General features: G+C 36.1%; 1 protein-coding gene across 7 annotated transcripts in view; it reads right to left on the minus strand.

The window, feature by feature from the left end:
* The window catches only part of COL25A1 (collagen type XXV alpha 1 chain), a 452,942-nt gene that overhangs the window by 134,458 nt on the left and 293,755 nt on the right, over nt 1-24,729 (minus strand). Inside the window, exon 7 of one of the 7 annotated variants that reach the window (XM_033214963.1) lies at nt 721-780. The exons of the other annotated variants lie outside the window; for them this stretch is intronic. Coding sequence (XP_033070854.1) covers nt 721-780 — 60 coding nt within the window. The remainder of the gene's footprint in view (nt 1-720; nt 781-24,729) is intronic. 7 annotated transcript variants of the gene reach the window in all.

The following is a 24,729-nucleotide window of genomic DNA, read 5'->3' on the forward strand; positions in this document are numbered from 1 at the left end:
AATAGACATCAGAAGGCCCCAAGAAAGAAATAAAGATATACACATTAGACTTATAATGATTATAAACAAAATAGAACTGGCACTTATGTCTAACGTTAGACCCACTGACTCTTCTCGAAAGAAATATCACCCTGAAATGCGATGCCGAGACCAGATCTTCAGTAGTAATGAACATTTTTTGTGCTTCATCATTTCACTGTGGACGTTGGATCTTTTTAATGTAGTTTATTCCCAGAAGCAGGTAAGCAGGTGCACCCCTGCATTCTTCACTCTGAGCAGAAAGTCTAGAGACAAAATGCCAGTTCCATTTCCATCAGACTTGTCAACCAGCATAATGTGACGTGAACTTGACTGCCATTTTATTGACACCCGAAGTCCAGAGAGAGTACTTAGGATTATTTAATTGACTGGAAAAATATTACAGAGCATTAGAATGCATACAAATTAAGCCATCAAGGCATGCCATGGTTCTAGATTGCTATGCCCACCTCTCTTCACAGTACCTGTTTGATGTCAATATCCTCCTCTCAAGTATGCTCAGGGTACACCCTCTTAATAGACATTTGACCTCAATGATGCAAGTGGGGTCCCAAGTGCCCAATAACTTGACATATATGATGAGAGGAAGCCAACGGGCTCGGTAAGCCAATTGAATGGTTCCTGCTCACGCTTATGCTGATTGCATTTCTGACTACACAGGCATGAGTAACAACCACAAACCTTGACGGTGAGGATCTGATTACTGTGCAGGGCAGCAACTGTGGGGAAGCCTGGCAGGCCCTATGGACATAGCACAGCACCAAAACAACACGACATAAAATGTCACACAGACATTTCACTGGGGGACAAACAAAACAAGCACATACCTAGTGCCTCCCTTCCCTGGCTTTAAGTCTTGCCTCGTCTGACACACCATAAACAAAATTAGACACCTGAGGCCCCAAAATAAACCTTTTTTTTTTTTTTGAGATGAAGTCTCACCTGTTGCTCAGGCTGGAGTGCAGTGGCCTGATCTAGGCTCACTGCAACCTCCACCTCCCGAGTTCAAGCAATTCTTCTGCCTCAGCCTCCCTAGTGCTGGGATCACAGGCGTGTGCCACCACGCCCAGCTAAGTTTTGTATTTTTAGTAGAGACGGGGTTTCACCTTGTTGGCCAGGCTGGTCTCCAACTCCTGACCTCAAGTGATCCACCCACCTCGGCCTCCCAAAGTGCTAGGATTACAGGCGTGAGCCACCATGTCCAGACTTTTTTTTTTTCCTTTTTTTGAGACAGAGTCTTGCTCTGTCACCTAGGCTGGAGTGCACTGGCACATCTCAGCTCACTGAAACCTCTGTCCCAGGGTTCAAGTGATTCTCTGTCTCAGCCTGTCCAGTAGTTGGGATTACAGGCATGTGCCACCACGCCCAGATAATTTTTGTAGTTGTAGTAGAGACTGGATTTCACCATGTTGGCCAGGCTGGTCTCAAACTCCTGACCTCAAGTGATCTGACCGCCTCGGCCTCCCAAAGGGCTGGGATTACAGGCATAAACCATCATGCCTAGTCAAACCAATAATTTCCTAAAGCATGGAATGGGGAAACTGAGAGGTCATAGTCATTGAGCCTGGGGCAGGTACAGTGGGATCTGTGCCTACACGGTGTAAAGAGTTTGCTACATGGAGCATTTCTGGAATCTTACAAAATTACAATCTCTTAATTACAAAATGTTAGTACAAAATGGAGATAACTATAGACACTGTTATGAAAACCACACTGTAATTTCCCTCCATTGACATTCTGTTTACAACTCAGGATATACAATACGTGTATTAATTCTTTTTTGGACAACAACAGGGAACAAAATTTTGCCATCCGATCATACTTATTCCCCAGAATAAACACAGTACACCTCAAAAAATACAGTCTTGTCACCCACATATCAAAATTTCTCTCTCCAATCATATGATGAATCTCAGAACTCTCCTGTTTCAGGAATTCATGCAAAGGTGGTGGATGAAAATCTGTCTCTTATAACATGTGTATTTCATGTCAGGGGGATTTATGGTCACACTCTGCAGTAATCACTTCTGTCACATAACTTTTCCGAAAGAACTTGACAGTTCACACAACCCCTTAATGCAGAAAAGCGGTTTTGAATTCCTTGAGAACATGGAGAGATGTTTTAGAGACTCGTTCTTCAATAACTTGTACTAACTCCTCCTCACAGGCGTTATCAATTGGTTAAGTCTGAGAGAGAAATTTTGCCTTTGTTCTATTTCTTTTCTAAGAACATGTGAAACTAAAGCCTTTTATTCCTTTTTTTCTAAAACACACACACACACACACACACACAGAACATGTTTACCATACAAATAAAATAAACAACAACCACAGCAATACATGGCCTGGGCTCTCTCTCTTCCCACCCAAATTTATCTTGCAGATATTTTTAGGAAAGCCCAGGAAATTTCTACATTTTTAGTTTTATTAGTTTTGTGAAGATTTCACCCCCCACATCCCTCACATTAGAGATATGTTTTTCATTTTAAGAAAGGCAGAAAAATTAGTTTGTAGTCTGAAGACACTTCTTCAGCTCTAATGCCTTTGATTCTCAGTCTTCAGGACTACAACTTCTCAGGAAGCAAAACAGAGAAAATCTTATCTTTCGCCAAGTCCGTTCTGATAAGGCTATTAAGTGGCTCCCTAGTTTTGAGGTGACCCATGTCCTCTTTTTCTTCTCTCTAAATACAAGTCCTTTAAATATAGATTCTGCATAAATTCAGAAATGCTACAAGTTGGAAAACAGATGTATACAATTTGCTTTTGTTTTACTATGGAATATGAGTTTAAAATGTTATTAGATGGTAATGTGCCAGCATCTTTCCATCTGTGACTCATTAGCCCTATATTACACAGTCAGAATTTTATATATAAAGCTCATATTTATGTAACAAAGAACAAAAACAGATACAAACAAGAAGTCTATGAGGGATCAGAATCTTGATTAGTGGCGATAAATCATAATGTCACTTGAAACAGGATTATCTAACAAAATAATTTTAAATTAAAAACCTTTTAGCAGCACACATGGTAGGCCTTACAAATATTTCGAAATTTGAATGTATAAATAAGTCACTTCTTATATTCATGTCTGAGCATGACCAGCTTTCTATTTGATCATATTTTCAAAATACTCACACACACTCAAAAAGCCTTAAGTTGTATAACTCCTTAGTTTGGGTTCCAATTTTAATGAGATCTAAAGAGAGAAGTGGATAGTTAATTCTCACCTCAGAAAGATCTTTTCCCTCAAACAGAATAATCTCTATTTGAGGAAGCTGATTTATATTTCTTAATCATCTTGACTGTGAAAATGCTACCTATTAGGTGTTTAGAGCTACATTTTAAAGATCTCATTTGCATGCTAGGCAAAATAATTTTTCAGGAGTTTATGTGTAGCAAAGTAAAAAGGGGACATGGGGACGGATTCTCTTACACTAACAGAAATCCCATGATTTGGGCTGCAATGTCCTAGGACCCTGTGCTTTTCAAACTGGGGTAAAAGTAACCCTGAGAGATTATGCTGGTGTCCTAGAGAGTGTTTCAAAGCAATAACAAATATGGTCCATCCTCCTAAAAAGTCCATTCAATTAATGGCAAATACATTTAAACATTATTATGTAAAGCAAACATTGATATATTATAGGGTTATGGCATTCAAAATTGAACATGTTTTAAACATTTTCACCATTTGATGGTGGTAAAAAAAATCCCATTTCACAGGGGCTGCCTCCAGATCCTAGGGAGACACCGACTCTGCTTCCTGTGTGAGTTCTTTGGAGGGTTGGTTTCTAAAGCACAGGTGTTGACACCTATCCTCAGCACAGGTGTTGATACCTTATGGCTTCGTGTGGCCCCACCTGCTAGGCTTCTCTAGCCGCTCATACAGAGGATACAATTTTTATTAACTATACCATTTTTTCCCACAGTATCATTAGTCATATCCTTTCTAAACAAATACAATGGACATACTTTACTTGGTTTTGTATCTCAGAAAGTTTGCCTGGTACACAGATGGTTTGAGTGTGTGTGGAAAAACAAACGTCTCCAGAAAAATATGGAGAAAAAATCCAGGAATACGCTGAATATTGAAATAATTTTTGTTATTGTTGTTGTTTTTTGAGATGGAGTCTGACTCTGTCGCCCAGACTTGAGTGCAGTGGCATGATCTCAGCTCACTGCAACCTCCGCATCCTGAGTTCAAGCACTTCTCCTGCCTCAGCCCCCTCAGTAGCTGGGACTACAGGCATGAGCCACCATGCCCAGCTATTTTTCTGTATTTTTAGTAGAGATGGGGTTTCACCATGTTGGCCAGGCTGGTCTCAAACTCCTGACCTCAAGTGATCCGCCCACCTCAGCCTCCCATAGTGCTGGGATTACAGGCATGAGCCACTGCACCTGGCCTGAAATAATTTGTACACATTTTCACCCCCAAATACTTTGAATTATTAAGAAATCAGATGAATAAGAGCTGTAAAATTATCATATATAACTCATTTTTTTTCCCTCCTGAGAGCATAAAGCCTCAGACAGCTTCATGAATCTTCACGACATTCTATGAAGTAGGCAACCATCTCACAATCAGTATTTTGACATCGTGACAGGAAAGGCTATATCTCCCCCTTCATTACCAACTAGAAGAAACAATGCAAGCCTACCCCAAACGGATATTGAACAAACAAATAATTCATAAGAAATGCTTCTAACTACTTAGAGGCCATACATTCAAGGTGTTACTGTCATTTTTACTGTGTACTCAGTAATAATGAGTATTATAAGATTACAAATAGTGAGAAAATTTTGTGCTTTCTCAAAAGTATTCAGTAAGGCAATGACAGAGCCAGGAATTCAATCCAGGTCTTCTGATTCTAAACTTTGTCATTATGCAATTTATGTGTTTATAATTTTCTTCTACCTGCTTTACAGTTTAAATATTAGAAAGCTTAAAAATTGATTAACATTCAACAATATTTAGAAAGCGTTTGTTGAGCACCTTCTGTGCAACATTCACTATGCCACGCTCTGGGGATTGAATGCTGAGCAAGATCCCATGCTCACAGGGTTTACCATCTAGTGGAGAAATAGAAATAAGCTGGCAGTTATCATACAGAGTGATAAGTATTATGGTGGAGAAGTGGGGGGGGGCTGCAAAGAAAATAAAATGTGCACTAGACACATGTTTCAGGAGCCATGGAAGACCTCCCAAGCCAGGTGAAGTAGAGGCTGGAGGTTGGTATAGGAAGAGTAAAACTGAAGATAGATCATTTAGGAAGGTATTACAATAGTCTAGCTGTGAGATTGTGTCTTAGAACTAGAGGAAGGACAAATCAATTGTTTCAATTGTTATTAAGGAAGTTGAATTTGTAGGACTTGTAACTTGGTTGAGAATATAAGGGTAAATGAGGAGCAGAGAATGGTCCTAGGTCTCTAGCTTGGACAATGGAAGGATAGTAGATGGAACACAAGGAAAAGGCTTTCTGGGGTAGGCAGGTAGTTATGAATGATGAATTCAGCTATAGATTCGCTGAATTTGAGATGTCTATGGACAGCCAAGGGGCAGCAGTTGGACATGCATATAAAACAGAAGAAAGGTGAGAAATGACTGGGCACGGTGGCTCATGCCTATAATCCCAGCACTTTGGGAGGCTGAGGCAGGCAGATCATGAGGAGTTGGATACCAGCCTGGCCAACATGGTGAAACCCTGTCCCTACTAAAAATACAAAAATTGGCTGGGCGCGGTGGCTCAAGCCTGTAATCCCAGCACTTTGGGAGGCCGAGACGGGCGGATCAAGAGGTCAGGAGATCGAGACCATCCTGGCTAACACGGTGAAACCCCGTCTCTACTAAAAAATACAAAAAACTAGCCGGGCGAGGTGGCGGGCGCCTGTAGTCCCAGCTACTCCGGAGGCTGAGGCAGGAGAATGGCGTAAACCCGGGAGGCGGAGCTTGCAGTGAGCTGAGATCCGGCCACTGCACTCCAGCCCCGGCGACAGAGCGAGACTCCGTCTCAAAAAAAAAATACAAAAATTAGCTTGGCATGGTGGCAGGTGTCTGTAATCTTGGGCAGGTACTTGGGAGGCTGAGGCAGGAGAATCATTTGAACCTGGGAGGCAGAGGTTGCAGTGAGCCGAGATTGCGCCTTTGCACTCCAACCTGGGCAACAACAGCAAAACTCCATCTCAAAAAAAAAAAAAAAAAAAAAATTAAATAAATAAAAAAGAAAGAAAAAAAGGTGAGAATTATGAGCCACAGGGATATGCGAAGTCACTTTGGGAGGTTGTAGAGAGGGCAGACCTAGGAAAGAACCCTTCAAAAGACAGGTTTAAGGGATGAGCAGAGGAAGAGGCAACCACAAAGAAGATGAAAAGGAGTGGCTATAGAAGCAGGAGGAATGGTAATTCTCCTTACAAAAGTTCTAGTCAGGCAAATGACTCAAAATGATAGATTCGCATACTTTACTTTGCTGTTTATTGCATCATCAATAATGCTGCCTAAATCACATAAATGACTCATAATAAGAACAGGTTAACAATGGCCAGTGTCACTGACAATGGCTGATCATTGATCAGCACAAGGGAGTGTACCTGAGGTTGTAGGGCTATGGATGAAAAGATAATTATTTTACTTATAAAGAGTCAAAGGGCCCCAATAGCAAGTCATATTGAAAGAAAAAATATGCATTATGCTGAGAAATGAAATCTCCAAGTTTCTCCATAATGTAAATACTATCATGATTCTGTTTGCCCAAAATACATCATGCATTACAACACGACCATTACAGTGGGCATGTGTGCAGCATAAATAGAGATAAATACTCCTCAAAGCTGATAAAATAATTTCTATCTAAGAGAGACCAGATGGGGAAACACTATAATAGGATACAAAAATATTTAGGTAAAAAAATTGCTTCAGTTTAGCAGAAACTGTTAGAAGGCTAAATTAAGAAAGAAAAGAATTTAAGAGAAGGAAATTTGCAACTAGATCATTCCATATTGCAGTAGATGGTATAATTTATCTGTCTGAATAGAAAAATCAACTATATAAAGCTAAACAGCTAGAGGAATTTTTGAACAATCATGCAATATGAGAATTGGAGCCTGTGGAAATCAGAAGTTATAACTGATGGTAAAAGATTGCCTCATGGAAGAATTAGCCTTCTGTAGTTGAATATAACATTTTCAACTGGCTCAAAAAATTACTATTTTTCTATTTTATTGATACTCTAAATTCTATTCTACTACATTTTCTCATAAATTTTAACCCTAGTCACTCCAGGAATTATCTTTTTTTGTCTATAAATGGTAAGTGTAAATTTTACAAGTTATTTGAATATAATATTTTCAACTGGTTCAAAAAGTTACTTTTTTTTAATAGATACTCTAAATTCCATTTTACTATGTTTTATCATAAATATTAACCCTAGTCAGTCCAGGAACTGTCTTTTTATATGTCGATGATAAGCGTAATTTTACAAGTCATTTGGAAGAGAAAGAAAAAAATGCAATCTCTGTATTGACAAATGTCATTAAATACTGTAGTTACTAAAATGCTAAGTAAGAGAAGACAGCCTGCAAAAGATCTATGAATAAGAAGACAGCAGATAAACTTCAACACTGGCAAGTGCAAATATTAAGAAAAGTGCCTGGAATACTCATATAGTGCCGAAGGCTCTATTTGTTGTATATGACCTATTAGGGGATTCCAGGGCTTGTTGTAAAGTGCTCCCTAATGACATACAGCTAAGAAAGGCCAAGAGAAGATGAGACCCCATGAAAAGAGGTAGAATTCCGGAAGAAGGATTTTCCTGGTCTGAGTGAACCAGAGAAGCATAGACACAGGATATAGGGAAGAAAAATAAAGCAGCCTTGAAGTCTGGGAAGATGAACAAAAATAAAACTGTATTGATTTTATTTATATACACTCTGCTAGAAATGGATCAGAGCTATTCTCTACAAATAAACATCAAGAGAGCAGTCCGGTCTTAGGGTTTCTTAATAATAATTAAAATAATAAATAATGACAATGGTGATGATGGTATTAATAGTGGTTAAGGTTTATATGATACTTTCTTTGCATGAGGTATTCTTCTAAGAATTTTATAAATATTAACTCTTTTAATCCTCACACCAACTACTTGACAGATGAGGAATTTGAGACACGAAGAGGTGAGGGGTCTTGCCCATCCAACTGTAAATGGCAGAGCCAAGAGTCACCCCCTGGCCACCTGCTCCAGTGTCAACCATCTTAACCAGCATATTTTCCATAAATTTTTCTTTTTCTTTTTTTTTTTTTGAGACTGAGTCTCACTCTGTTGCCCAGGCTGGAGTGCAGTGGCAAAATCTCGGCTCACTGAAACCTCTGCCTCCTGGGTCCAAGTGATTCTCCTGCCTCAACCTCTCAAGTAGCTGGGACTACAGGCATGCAGCACCACATGCCCAGCTAATTTTTTTTGCATTTTTAGTAGAGAAGGGTTTCACCATGTTGACTAGGATGGTCTCAATCTCTTCACCTCGTGATCCACCCACCTTGGCCTCCCAAAGTGCTGGGATTACAGGCATGAGTCACTGTGTCCATCCCCATATCTTCCATAAATTTTTCATAGTCTCTGAATTTCATTTTCACTTATTCATTTATTCAATAAGAATTTAACACAATCGCACAATGACCAAGGCAATATTTGGACATTGGGATTAGAGCGGTAAACAAGATAGACCTTATACCAGGCCTTATGGAGCTTAGAATGTATGAAGGCAGGTAGACACGAAACAAGCAACTTCACATGTGGCTGGGATCTCTTTTGCTAACATTTATCCATGCTCTTTTTCTCTTGTATTTTTTCATTTCCTCCCCACTCCTGCATCAAGCTCTTAGATGACCCTTTGCTTAGGGCCTCAGAGGAGGCATAAGGAGGCAGAGTGCAAGACGTAACTTGTCTACCAACCTTTCTAGAAATGAAAAATACCTAGAAAGACACTCCCCCAAACTAGAAGTGAGGAAAGAGATCTGTAGTCTCCGAGAGCAGAGAGGGACCTAAGCTCTGCTACCCAGCAGCACTTCCAGGAAAGCAACACCACAAAGAAATGGCCATGTGGCATGTCAGACAGACATGTGTGAGCAGCCTTGCAAAGGATGCCCCTGCCTGAAGTACTGCACAGAAGTAGCAGAAAGATTCCCATGCCCCATAGGTGCAGTCGTGACACACTAGGAGACCCTTGTGGCTAGCCACTCTCAAAGGGCAACAATACTTTTCCTTCCTGATACTTCCGCCTAGATGAACACTGGAAAAAAATAGAAAATATATTTTCCTTTTCTAAAGACATACTGAATCAACACTTGGTATATAGAGATTAGGTTCTATTTTAGGAACTCCCCCTGGAGATGTAGACTCTGTTCTTCAATTTGGGCAAGGTCAAGATAAGGGCAATGGCAAAGGGTTGTAAGGATTCCTGTGGGAGGTCAGATTGATGAGAACAAGAGGGATGAACTAAAACATGCATTCCTTCATGTGACAAAGGTCTCTGGAATACATGCTATACGCCAAGTACAGTGAAAGAAGCTGCAGGGGTTCAAATCTAATGGGGGAGAAGGAATTGTCATATGAATGTCAATCCACATGGAAAATGTGTTAAATTAGTGCTCTGATTAGAGCAGCAGGCAGTACTTAAGCTTATTCTGTCTGAGGACTGGAGTAAGACTCCCATAAAGGTAGAAATTAAGACATGTGAAGATGATTAGGATCCTGGTATTGCAGTGAAGCGTGGACTGGAGGCCTCTGGAGGAAGGTATTCCAGTCTGTAGCACAGTGAACAAAGGAGAAGGTACACTCAGGAAATTCTGGTAAGGTGAGTTTGGCTGTGGTGAAGCACACACATTTTAGATAAATGCCTGGAAAAATTGATAGGGCACAGATGTGGGAGGTCTGAAAAGAAGCTTCAAGACGGAAGTAGTGGAAAGCCATGAAGGTTTTTACCCAACAAAGGTGCCATGCCATGTGAGTACAAGGAAGACAATTCTGACACAAGTAAAGAACAGATTAAAAACCAAGATACGGTTCATGATCCTTCATCTGCAGTTCCAAAACCCAAAGCCCCTGAAAATAAATATTTTTTCTTTTTTCAAATTTTTTTCTCCTTCCTTCCTTCCTTCCTCTCTCTCTCTCTCTCTCTCTCTCTGTCTCACTCTGTTGCAGAGGCTGGAGTACAGTGATGCAATCTCAGCTCACTGCAAACTCTGCCTCCCAGGTTCAAGTGATTCTCCTGCCTCAGCCTCCCGAATAGGTGGCACTATAGACACCCACCACCATGCCCAGCTAATTTTTGTATTTTTAGTAGAGATGGGATTTCACAATGTTGGCCAGGCTGGTCTCAAATTCCTGATCTCAGGTGATCCACACACCTTGGCTTCTTAAAGTGTTGGGATTACAAGCGTGAGCTACCGTGCCCAGCCAAAATATTTTTTCTTAAGTTTTAAAGTTTTTCCTGTTTTCAGGAAACTTATGTGATGGAAAAAACTTACTTGAACAGATGTAAGGCTATTTATGGTCATTAATAATCCTTCTAAGTGTGAATATGCATATGTTTCACTGTAGAATTTGATGGTTTGATTACAGGGTGTCTCAGGCCCCTAAGGGTTTCAGACAATATGCATAGCATGAACTAAATTAACTTTCTAATTCCTAAAAACTCTAAGTTCTGAAACACGTTTGACTAACAAGAGTTTTAAGAAGGGATTGTGAGCCTAGTTCAAAATTAATGACAAAGAGCTCTTTAGCAGAACCAAAGATTATAGAAAGAGTGATAAGTTTTGAATTTAAGGAAATGAATGTGGGTTTGAACAATAAAATGTATTAATTATAGACAAGTCTAAAAAATGCCCTGTCTCAATATATGGCAACCTGCATTACATATTATAATTTATACCAGTTTGTAGTAATTAAAAATAAATCTACTTTTATGATTTCAGTGTTATATATTAATGAGAACTAGTATGATCAATTATCTGGTATACATCTTTTAATTAATTGCCTTAATGAATAAATAAGCACATTTATAATTAGCACCTATTTTGCAAATAAGCAAAAAAACTGTGAAAATTTTGTCTTTTTATGAAATGAAAAAAAATTCTCCAGCAGTCCTGTTTAGAACGTCAACTTGATTGTCAATCACTGCATAAAAATCTACTTAAACCTCCCTGTGAAAACAAAAATGGTGCAAAAGCAGGCTTGAATTCAGCCCCATCTGAATTTCATGCAATATGCCTTTGAAATACAAATTTTGAATTATGGAGCTCAGATTATAGTTTTTTAATTCTCAAAAACTCTTCCAAGATGGTGCAGTATAAAAATAGCATGCAATACAATAATATTTTGGAACTACATTTCTATAAAACCTAGGCTGCTCTTCAATTGAGGTTGCCAGGTCAAGGACTCATCTCAACTTGAGTATATTCCATCCATTTTCTGAAAGGAAACAGTCTACATCTGGGAGAGGAGGCACAGCATGGATCAGGAAAGAAGATCAGTAGCTGACAGGGCATCTGACACTAAAGGGAAAAGAGGCATTTCTCCAGTAGACCGTGAGAAAACCTCAACTTTTTTTTGGATGTTTCATGCTGGGAGAGAAAGCATAAGTGTCCTGCCATTCTCTGGATACTCTATTTAGTACTCCGATTTAATGAGTGTTGGCTAAACATCCTTGTTTGATACTAGATTGAGTTGACTCTAAAATTCCTTGGGCATGCATCCTGAATGGTAGCCTCTTTTCTACTCATGGAAGAAGTAGATGGCTATAATGGATGGAAAATCATCCTGTACTTCCTTGTATACCTCTGAAGTTCAACATCCACCCTAAATAAGGTTTAGCCCACAGTAAATGCCTGACAGCCCTCTGGGATAACTGAACTCTTCAAAAAGATAATGGAGTGCTTGGAACAGTAGAGCAGAGAGTAACGTTACTTGTAGTGGTACTCTTCTAGGTAACTTTCTCTACTAGTTCATCTGGTCCTGTTCTCCAACATCCTCCTTTAGTTCAAATCCTAATTTTGTAGTGTTTTCTCAGGGTCTGCTCAATTATACAACAGTAAAATAGAGTCTGTTGCTTGAGACCATCCCTGAACTCTGCATGTTTCCCAAAGAGGCTAAAATATTTATTGCAATTTAGGACATGTTTGAACATCCTGTAATTATTTTTGTATTTGATGTCACTTGTACATATGGAGTAAATTGAAATGACTATAAGAATTGGCAGATAATGTAAATAAAGAAGCAGGTTGAAGACAAAAGGAAGTGGGGAGACTTCGCTGAATAGAAGAGTGATGCTGGGGCTGAAAGGAAACAATAACTAATCCCTTGATTTTTGCCACAGATAAAAGCAGACCTAGTGCAGCTACATCTTCACCTGCTTCATGAGAAACCAAAAATGAAAGTCTTTTTTAAGAAAAAAAATAAATGCTTCAGATTTTAATGTTTGCTAACAATTGAAATTTTGTTTACACATTTTATATTCCAAATGAAAATACATTTGATAGTAGGATTTGTCTCACAGATCACCAGTTAAAGATCTCTGATTTAGTGTTTTTGAATGGTGAAATACAAACAAAACAACTGTAGGACTTTGCCTCATAGCACACTTAGCCCAACCGATAGAACTTTATTTTGTTGCATTAGCATTTGAAGAAAGGGTTACTGGTTCTTATTGTATCAATTACACATTGTAATTCACAGCACTGATTCTTAAATCATAGAAATGTCAAAATATGATTGTTATACACTATCTCTAGCAGGAATAAGAACAGAACACGGTATAATTCCTTTTTGAAAAGGACGTACCTACATCCCATAGTGATTAATTCATCTGGGAGGAGTCCCATGATTTGCTGTTAATGAAAGGGGCTGTTGTAATCTACATGAGAATTATGGTTTCTCTGGGATTGTCAAAACCGAATTTCCTGACTTCTGTGAAATTAAATCTAAACTTTAGAATGACATAAATATTGAAAAATCATAAAATAAACTTTCCACTTTTTGATTTTAATTTCCTAGTGGTTGATAATGTTATTTAATGAAATGCAGTACATTTTTTATATTAAGTAGTGTATCACATGCTATCATGTTTATTTAATTCTTAAAAGTGATATTTATTTGCACATATAATTTACTTGAAATAACTACACTGATAATATTCATATTTAACCTCAAAAGTCTTTTATACTTCCAAATTTCAAGTACTTTTATGCTTCCAAATTTAGATAATAATAAGGCAGACAAAAATGTCAAGAGTAAAGATTAGATTGTCTTTGTTACTGAAAATGAGGGCTCAAAATATGCCTTAGGTGCAATTTTGAATAGGAACAATTCTTTCTTTATTTAAATGCACTTAGTATTCCATTTATCAAAGAAAATTGTCCATATATAATAGAAAAAAGATTTTCTCTTTTTATGGTTACATGAATTAATTCAAAATGTAACGTGGTCTTTCAACTTAGTAAATTTTAAATGATACATATGCATTATTTGCTATTAAATAAAAGAGAAAAAAAGGGAATGACAATGCTCTCGGTTTGAATACATAACTAATCCAGACCAAGGAAAAAACTTTCCCTGATGTTTTAAAAGATCTAAAAGCAATAGCCCAATTTACAAAATACAGACGTATGTTATAAATCTTTTTTTTTTAATGGGTCTTCGATTTCAGTACCCATAGGAACAAAGTTTATGTTTTAAAAACCAGGTGGCATCTGGGATACCCAGATAAGTGACCAGTTCTACCACCTCATTAGCTACAAGTTTTATGACTCACATATGTGGTTAAAAAATTGCAAGATGTATGTCTGTCATGTCATTATTGAAATTGAATTGCTTATTTTCACACAAGGGACTGTCAATCATTCTCCTTGGGTGATATGGGATTTTAGCAAGTAAGAAACATGAAAGAGAGGAAGAAGAAGTTACTATTTTATAGCTCTGGGATGAAGCTTCGTAACATTATAAAGAGTTGAGATTAAGCTTCATAAACTTTAACTGCGAAATTGTCCACGTTTCTTGACTTGCGAAATGTTGGGGAAGTTAATGTCGGGAAAGTGGCACAAAACAAATTTGACTAAGAAAAAAAAAAAGATTTTTCAAGGGAAATGTGAGTCAACTTTTGTACAAGGCATAATTATCCAATTTGTGAATTACTAAGAGCCTAATAATTCACAAATTGCAGAGTGGACTTCCCTTCCCCTCTCCTATTCTTTGTAGGATTTCCTTCTTTATGAATATCTTAATTACAAAAAGAAATAAAAAAGGAAGTGAAAGTCAATCCAAGGATTAACACAGAAGAGTAGCATGGAACATTATGATCTGTGTCAGGAGCACTTAGGCTTCATAAAGACTGGGAGGAATTTCTAAGGGCAACAAAAAGAGCATATTCTGTTAGATGCAGCCAGAGAAGGATAATAAAATAATAGATCTATTTTTTTCAGTCAACTGAGAATAAAATGTGAATAGTTGATAGAAGAAAGCAGTAGCAACCAGTTCCTATTTAGCTTCTAATTCTCTGTCAAACAGAAAAAAATATAGTTGTTTGAATTAAACATTGCCACAAATACTGGTGTATTAAATGCCAAGGAAAGTGAAGAGATTAGTATGAAAACTTTGCAAATATAAATGTGTTTTAGCCCGAATAAATAGTTTTCAAAATACTGAGCATTTGCCAAAAAAATTACTCAACCATTCACATCACTTTTTCGGGAACTGTGAAAAGTGCAAGAAGCAATATAAGAGAGAAAAAGGTAGCTCTGTGAAGTATAGACAGATTGCTAAAATTTGTATTGACCTAAGTAAAGATGAGAATATATTATTAAAAGGATTGTTGGTGAAAATTTATAACAGAATACTAACTTTATTTCCTTTTTAAAAGGGTTATTAGTAGGTGGATGCACATATGTAACTGGATTTCAGCAAGGGGTATGCCAAGGTTTCCTGTATTATCCTTAGATTCTATATTGAGAAATCTGAACTGAAAATCAATGAAAAGATTTTTAACTGGATTTATAACTGGTTGAACAATCTACACAGATAATAATGCTTAACCAGACACACAGTTCAGGACCTCCGGACTGATCCATTCAATATATATTTTTTTGTTTTGTTTTTTTGAGACAGAATTTTGCTCTTTTCTCCCAGGCTGCAGTGCAATGGTGCAATCTTGGCTCACTGCAACCTCCGCCTCCCAGGTTCAAGCAATTCTCCTGCCTCAGCCTCCCAAGTACCTGGGATTACAGGTGCGTGCCACCGCGCCCAGCAAATTTTTATATTTTTAGTAGAGATGGGGTTTTACCATGTTGGCCAGGCTGGTCTGAAACTCCTGACCTCAGGTGATTTACCTGCTTCGGTCTCCGAAAGTGCTGGGATTACAGGCATGAGCCACTGTGCCCAGCCTCAATATATGTATTAATGAATCTGTCTTCTCAAACTTTGGGTGTGGGAATGATTTTTGTCTCTACATGAATATTTCTATATCTATATCTCAAATATCCAGGAAATGGGAGAGAAGAAGAGGTATAATGTTTGTTGGGTTGCAAATCAGAATCCAGAGGGGACCTCAACAGGATGGAATGATGAGAGTGGTATATTAATAACATGGATAAAAGAAAGTAATGGTGTGTGAATCCAATAAACTAGCTATGTAAATACACAATTGAGGAGCTAAGAATAACAGTTAAAAAAAAAATTTAGAATTTAAGTTGATAAATTTATACATTAATATATGATATGGCTGCCAATGTTGTTTCAAGCTCATCTAATTCCAGACTGTATTAACATAAACAGACACATACAGAGGTAGGTTTTATCCCAAACACATTTATCCAGGTGTGCCTGGATAAATGTGTTTGCTTTCTACACATTATCCTTTAAGGAGGACATAGGAACATGTATAGAGAACCTGTATGACAGTAAGAGGGCAAAAACTGTTCACACGAGGAATGGATGAAGAAGATGGGGTTGGAGCAGGAGAAGATGAGATGGGACATGAGAGGTATTTTAAATAGGCTGAAAACTGAAGGGAGAGCACAGAGTAGAACCACCACCACCACAGGGTGTATTCAGTTTCAGCTGGGCCATCACTGCCAAAGAATGTAACCAATAATGGAAGAGCTTTAAGATTCATTTCACCCATGAGCTTCAGTGTTTCTATAAACCACTGAAGGACAGTCATGTTTAAGAATAATTAGTTCAGAAGACAGGACTGAAACTAAATGTATAGGAAGTAGAGAATGATAGATGTTGATTCAAAAGAAGGAACAATAAATATTTGTTGAATGAATGATTGAATTACTTTGCAATGTTAGAACTGTCTATGATTAGAATAGTCTGCTTTTTAAAAGAGTGAGTTCCTTGTCACTGAAGATGTTTGAATAAAACTCAGCTTAGGACACCCTATAGAAGTTTCTAGGCAATTAGCTGGCAGGGCCAATTGCCTAAATGGGTGACATGGGTTTATTTTACTGTTATAAGAAAAAGTCTGATGAGGCAGCAAGTGAATTTCTCTTATCCATATTATCTTCCGCCTCCTCATCACTCTTTTAAAATAGGACAACTATCATTTATCTAGAAAGTCTTTCTGGCATTGACAAACCATTTTTAATTCTAATAAAAAGCAAAATGTGACCTCCTATATTACCCAATAGTTTAAAACACTATAAGAAAAAAAATTCAGATGCATTCAACTCTTTCCGATAAAAGGAAATACAATCTACCATATAGGATTCTATTTATGTTATCGTTTTTATTTTTTAACCTTTGGACCATCTCATTAAATTCTATATTTATTGCAGTCAGATAAATTAACTTTGAATTTATTTTTATATCAAGGTGGACACAAAGAAAAAAGAATTGAATAATACTGACCCAAATTAGTTCTTCCTCTTAAGATTTGTCAATACAACCATAAAGGGCAACTCCAAACAATTCATGATCTTGTTCTTCATTGATGCCTCAACAGGGCAATTTTGTTAGAAATACTTACAAGGGAAAATGTTCCGTTAACCCAACTGCACAAACAAAACCCAGAAAGTACATATAATAACTTAAAACATGGGTGTTTAGAGAAGTATACGGACTAGTATTATAAATGAAATTATTTGGGTCCAACAACGAAAACATATGCAACTAAATACAATATGATTCTAAATATCTACGAATTTTGGCTATGACCTATATAAGATATCTAAGCTAGATCATCTTAGGTAATAAACCAACATTAAAAAAAAAAAAAACCTCTAGGAAATTCTGAAATTTAGAGTCCCATTTTTCCTTAAAGGAGTGATTCTGAAATTCTCCCCCTCAAAGTCTCCTATGTTTCTAATTTTAAACATATGCAATTAAAAGACTAAAATTCATCTTTTTAACATTATTTACATGTTACTTAATGACAGTTATTCTATCTACAACTGTGCTAACTTTCTAAAAATTCTGTTATTCTATAATTTATATTTTAAACAAAAAATCTTGCAGATAACATAAATTCTGTTGGAATCTTGATGTAAAACTACCAAATTTGAACTATACTAATTTTAATCTTTGAGCAGACTGGTATACTAATAAAAATTCTACAGTACCATAGACTGAAAACCACAAGTATAAAAATAATTCTATATAATTTTAAAACAAACCGTATGTAAATTATGTTAAAGGAACTACTATAGCCTCTTTTTCTAGAAAGTAAATGATTCATAATTAATTGTTTTGTGATCTATGTGTTTGTAAATTTTGATGGACTTTGTCATCATAACATCAAAAGCAAAATCACCCTAATATCTAATCCAGTTATTGCAAACTTCAATACCAACAGAAACTGCACACATATGTAAGTAAATGGAACAGGTTGGGTGTCACCGGGGATAATTCAAAATGCATGTCCTACCTAAAGCAGACAGACTCCATTCACCTTCAGTCAACTTTCCTTATAAAGGAAGGTAAACTCAATGGTACTAGCTTTTTACATTTCTCAAGAGAAAATTTTAAATAAGATTTATATGAAATTGCCCAGTATTAGCAACTAATCTGGGAAAGAAAAATGAAATGTATCTACTACCAAAATCTGCTTCACAGGCTACCAGTTTGCAGCCTCTAATCTGCTCCTTTGTGAATTACTAATTTAAAATATAGAAGGAAGATTGCACCAAATAGTGAACACATTCCAATAACAGGAAAAAAATAAAGACATTGAATTCCTTTTCCCCACTACAACCAAAGGTGTTAATCTCTACCCTAAAAAGAAATTCCATATTAGTTGTGACAGTTTCTCAAACTACAACCCTGTTGGCACATGCCATTACATTTGACACATTCTAAAAATTGTGACTTGTTGTAACAGTTACAATATAAAATTCTGGGTAGATACAATGACTCAAACTTTGCATTCTTCTCTGACACATTTTATTAGAAGTACATGGCTCCAAAGTGGAAGTAATACCACAGACCAGTATAGAGTTACAGTATTAACATTCAACATAGTACTGGTGACATAGCAAGCTTTCTCCAATTCAATTTTGTTTGACTTTTCTGCCTAAAAATGTAAAATGAAAGGTGAAGTTGTAAATCTCTACATTAGCTTTCTGAACAAATCCAAAAAGTCTAATAGATCTCCAGATATTCCCTTCTTCCTGAAACTCCTCAAAATTCATTTCCTTTCACAAAATTTTTGAATAATTGCAAATGACTACTAAACAAAAGGTTGCAAGACTGAAAAGTGATTTTGTACTGAACAAAAAAGGCAACAAAAATAGAATGGCTTTATAATGTTGTATTCCTGAGTTTCCTAATATAGAAGAGCCTTTAGAAAATTCACTTTGTCAACATAGAAATAATGTGTTTATCTATGCCAGAAAATGAAATAACGTGTGTAGTGGGGTAAAGCTCTTAACGTAAACATAGTAGTTATCTATTTGGCAGAGAAAGAAAAAGAGATTGTTCAAAGACAACATATTCCTTACTATTCTTTTCATCATCAAAATTATACTGATTGTCAAATATATTACACATTTTTTAAACAACAAAGATGTACCACCAAAGAATGTAAAAACATTAATAAAAATGGTTAAATTGTAGCTAGTGGCTTTCTACCATATCATGCATATAAGCCATGTTAACAAAGACAAAATACAGTAATTTTTCATGTTCAAAACATGAGATAAAACTATGCCAGTGGTTTAAAATCTTTCCAATGCTATGTTCTCAAAGCACAGTTCAGTAGGATAAAAATGAACTGAGGATAGGAAAGAATCAAGGCTGAAAAATTACAAAGTACTGCTATAACTTCTGTTAAATTCAAGGACTACATTAGAGTCCCTTTTATATCTAAAAATTTGCATTCCTAAAAAGCAGCTTTGCTGCTGGCATTCCAGAACCATCTTCTTCAACCACTACAAAATAGAAAGAAAAGCTATATCTAAGAAAAGTCGTCTGTCTCCTGAATTAGTCTCCAAGTTTTCTCTAAAATTGAAGTCAAGGTAAATATTTGTTTCTCAAGATTATCTTGAAAATGTGTGTGGACAGTCAGAGCCAGTCTTTGATGCGATCATCAAGAACTTCCACTGTGCTTGCTTCCATCTCACTTTGCAAAAAAATACTAAAAATGATTTCCTTGCATGTTAAGGTATGCAAGAAGAAACCTCTAGCACAAAATTATTGTTAGTTTACATTCTCTTTAATCCTGAAATGCTATACTGAATAGAAAAATACTTTTTAAAAAACAATTAATTAGAAGATGAGGAGCTTAACAATTTTTGTGCAAAAAGCTAAGGAAGATATATCAAGTTAATCTAAAAAGCTTCATAGATTTCTTTGAACATTTACCTATCTTTTCTTAATAGGAATTAGAGTATAAACAAGAATAGGTTCACATTTGTGCATGTTTAGATCTTGTATATGCGGAGAATCTGTATTTATGGACAACTCTGCTTCATAAAGACATTATTGGTGAGTGTAATTATGAGTAAGTATTCACACACAGATATGTGTATATAAAATATACCTAGAGATAGACTAATTCCTGTCAGTGAGAACTGAAATGCATTCACACTAGCATATGGAATGAGATACAGTACAATATTTTAAACCACTGGCTATAAAAGGCAAGTGTTTGATAATTCTTCATATAAGAATTCATAAATCTTGCAAAAGACCATCCAAAATGTATTATTTTGATTGTCTTTCACAAGATTTGCCACTTAGTTTTTAGTCGCATATGATTACAGCGTATGCAACTTCAAACTAAGGCCCATCTCAGAAGGTTCTCCTGTCCTGTTCTGTTCTCTTCTGTTCTGTTTTGTGTTTGGGCATCACTCCCTCAGTCACTTCCTTCATTCTGTACTTCCTCACCAGTGGAAGAATTTCCCTTTAGCAGTCCCGGAAATCTCACAAAGTGATGGCTTCCTCTCAATGATGGCAAGGTCAAGATTTTGGCATGAAATTTCAAGATTGGGCCACAATTTAAATAGTCTAGCTAAAGTAAATTAAACTCAGCCTCTAAAAGTAATAAGCCTGCTGAAAGGCCAAAGGTATAAAAATATTTTTGAAAACAATTGAATGTATTCTTAATTAAAATTTTGATTGTATCTCCCTTCGATTTTTCTTCCCCTGCCAATAAACAGAATATTCAGGCTGACATGTTCTTTCAAAGACATGGCAAATGAGACAGGAATTACCACCTGTTGTTCTCTTCTCCTTCCTAATGTTACAGTTGGTTCCTGCCATTTCCCATTGCATCCCACAGGCTTCAAGCCAGGACAGCACTCTCACTCTGCCATGGCATTTTTTCTCTCCTTTTGTTTTCCCACCACCATTTCTCTACCTTAATTCTTTTTTTTTTTTTCTTTTTTTTTTTGAGACAGAGTCTCACTCTGTCACCCAGGCTGAAGTGCAGTGGTGGGATCTCGACTCACTGCAACCTCCACCTCCCAGGTTCAAGCGATTCTCCTGCCTCAGGCTCCCAAGTAGCTGGGACTACAAGCGCTACGCCTGGCTAGTTTCTGTATTTTTAGTAGAGATAGTGTTTCACCATGTTGGCCAGGATGGTCTTGATCTCCTGACCTCATGATCCACCTGCCTCAGCCTCCCAAAGTGCTGGGATTACAGGAGTGAGCGACCATGCCCAGCCCTTAATTCTTAATTATAAGGAATTACTTTAGGCCTGAAGCTGACTAAAATACCTCTACTGAAAAGAGTATCCTATGTAACCAGTTATTTGATGGTTTGGAATGCTACACTGGAGGTTTTTGATACTACCTTTCCATCACTGACTCTTTTGTCAATCAGATTCATGCTAAATTCACAAGCTTATAAAGCATGATAAGAATGCCTAGAAGTTCTTGGTATGTAAAACTGTAAAACCAATAGTGTTGTTATTATTATTATTATGATAACTATTTGTCTCTCTATGTTTGTGTTAAGTAATCCATTTGTGCTAATAAAACCCACTAGTGATCAATAAAGTTTTCTCTGAATATCAACATTTTTCAAGCAAAGTTTAACTGGCTTCTAAGAGATGAAAAGCAAAGCTTCCTCATCCCCCAAAGTCACTGTAGAATTACATTTGAAGTAGGGTCTTGCAACTGACATCCTTTTCCTACAAAGCCAGTCTTGTTTGCCAATTGTGATTTACAGGCTGTGTCTGCTGCAGGGGGCTGCTGGACACATTAGTGCAGGTATGCTTATGAAAGGATGCGGCTGTCTGGCATTAAATGACTTTCCAGAGACCCATCTTGTTCAGACCTATAGGAACTGTTCTCCCTGAACATGATCTGTCAATGCATAAGCCATTTTTCCACCCATTCTGAAGGGAAGAATCAAAAATATAATCCTGCCCTCCAGTCCCTCTGTAAATCGTGACGCACCATTAAAATCTGCTGTTTTATACTTTCTTGACTTCTATTTGTTTAATCCACTTCAAATATTTCCAGTTGCAACTATAATTCTACATTTGGGAGTGATACAAAAATAATGGTGGTAATAATGTTCAATTTTGCTAGTGTAAATTGTTTATAAATTGCTGTATTTTCTATCCACAATACGTTCATTATTCATAGGTATTACTAGCTAAAGTATAAATTGGATTTTTTTTTTGTCCATTTCAAATACAGGTTTTAGTATATTTACTAAAAGCCTTACATTCTCTGCATAATATTGAAAGTCGCCAACTCCAAATCAACTTTCACATTTTTAGCATATGCTTCCATTGTAGGCATTACCGCAACTCTTAGTACTACATTACATGAATAAATAAATCTAAAAATCTTATATTTAGATTCAGGTAAAAAATAAGCTTGTTTAAATATAAGACAAAGAATAAAACCTTCTGTATAGTTTCATGTTTGAGAGAGGATTATCAATATATTACTTATCAAGGAAGTCTTTAAATTATTTAACCAATATTTTATAAAAAGCAGCACTTGTAAAAATCCAAACAAAAGAAATATAAATGGAATAATATTAAATATACATACACAAATATATTCTCTTTCAATTAAAATATGTCCTTCTACTTAATTTCAAGAAAAATGTAAAATAGTGCCCCAAGCTTGAAAAGATAAGGCATACATCCAGAGATATATGTAACGTGAAAAAGTGAGAAGAATATTGCAGTTTACATAAACAATGAGCACAAAAGTGTGGACAAATGAAATCTCTTTACTCCATAAAATGGAAATAATTATTTATATATCATATGCAAATAATTACTTCCATATCATAATTAAACAATGTAAATAATTAAATAATTAAATAATGTAAATAATTAAATTAAATTAATAAAATAATAAATAGGAAACAATAAAATTAATTAAAATAAATAATGTAAATAATCAAATAATTATTTACATATGATGGTCACTGTACTCAAAAGACAAAAAGGAAATCCAATGGTTATTTAAACTGGTTGGCATCATTTGCCAGAATTTCTTGTCAGAGGATGTACTTAGGATTGGATTTTGGCTTTGGTTTTGATTTTAATATCTCTGTGGTCATTAATAGAACTTTCAGTTAAAGGCTCACATCTCAGGCATTCCACTACTATACTATTTTATATATATAAGCATCTTGCAAAATGTTCCTTCTTACTTTCATATATTTTGTATAAAAGTTGACTCAACTGAATTACTATATTTATTCCGTAGAGATAGATTTACTTACATAATCTTTTACATTAAAGACATATATACAAGATTTAAAGTGACATAATATGGGTAGAGCCATTATTGCTCATCCTTTCCAAATCTCTCTTTTTTTCATATTTGATGAGCCCAGCCATTCAACCACTAACTCTGAGATAAAATTCACAACACTGAATTCCAAGGAAATATTGTCAACACATCTACCATTGTTGGTAAAAAAAAAATTATTTTCTAAGTTGACCCATACTAGGACAAATTTACAAATATTCCTGGGTTCAATTCAATGCAACAACTTTTCAGTGTTTTGAAGTACGACAGAGAACACTCAAAAGAGAACTCTGATTAGAAAATATAATAACAACATTTGCAAATCTTAATGATCTCACTGTTTCCATGCCAGCTTCTGAATCTGGAAAGTGTTAAAATAATTTTCACATAATTTATTTCTTTCCATTGTGTTATATCCATTCCCTTTTCTCAGGCAACACATTCAGTACCCAATGAGTAGTATATTCATTAAGGCTACAGAGAAAGGCAAGGGTTAAACAAATAAGAACATCAAATTAATATCCAGGCCTAAACGCTTTAGCAGAGCCAAAAAATCTGTTTAATCATTCAAGTCAACAAAGGTTAAGATAATAAAATAAACTTCTAAATGCTTTCCTTTTCTGGAACTTAATCTGTCTTGCCAAAGATGTTTTTAAGATGCTATCAGTTTTGCATAGTCCCAGCTGTTATGAAAATTTACTCGAATACACTAGGAGGAGAAAGGAATTTTATGAAAATAGTTAAGCAGAGCTCCTGGGTGGCTTACTGAAACTGTGAGAGCTTAGGACTCATTTAAAACCAGCTGCTGGCTGATGATGTCAAGACCAATAACCACTAAAGCTCCTATTTATCAGGACTCTGTGTTATTTGGCAAGGTGATGGTAACCAACTGATTAGAAGATTAATATATAATCAAAAGATAACTTCATGATGTTTGTTCATTTTATTGCCTAAGTTTGATTAATACATTTGCCACAATTTCAGAATAACATAGTATTCCATTTTAAAAAGTCATTATTAAATATTAAAACAGCTTTGCTTATTTTTAAGGCTATGTTTTTAAGTCACTAAGAGGAAAGAAATATGAGCCATTATCATCAAAGCCCTGGGTGTCACTGTGATTCCAGGGCTATGGTTCATGATGAGGGCAGAGGCCCTTATGAGCTGGGCAAACAAAAAGCCCTCTTTAATGATGAAGAGAGACAGTGGTAGCAGTAGTGGGTGTAGATGACAACAGGAGAAGTATTAAAAGTCTTGAGACTTTTACAGTTGACATTGAGATTCTGTTACTGATAAGGAAATGAAGTTCATTTTTTTTTTTTTTTTGGCAAAGAGAGACTTAGAATAAAAGTGGATCAACAAATAGCTTATAGGTTATGCAAACTCAGCATTATGAAGAGCAGAAAACAAACTTCATCCATCTGGTTATCCTGGAGAAACAATTACTAATAGCAAGTATAAGCAAGATCTTGATATGCAATTTTCTT

Source organism: Trachypithecus francoisi, unplaced genomic scaffold (assembly GCF_009764315.1).
Source record: "Trachypithecus francoisi isolate TF-2019V2 unplaced genomic scaffold, Tfra_2.0 Lachesis_group1, whole genome shotgun sequence".
In the NCBI taxonomy this organism is placed as follows: Eukaryota; Metazoa; Chordata; class Mammalia; order Primates; family Cercopithecidae; genus Trachypithecus; species Trachypithecus francoisi.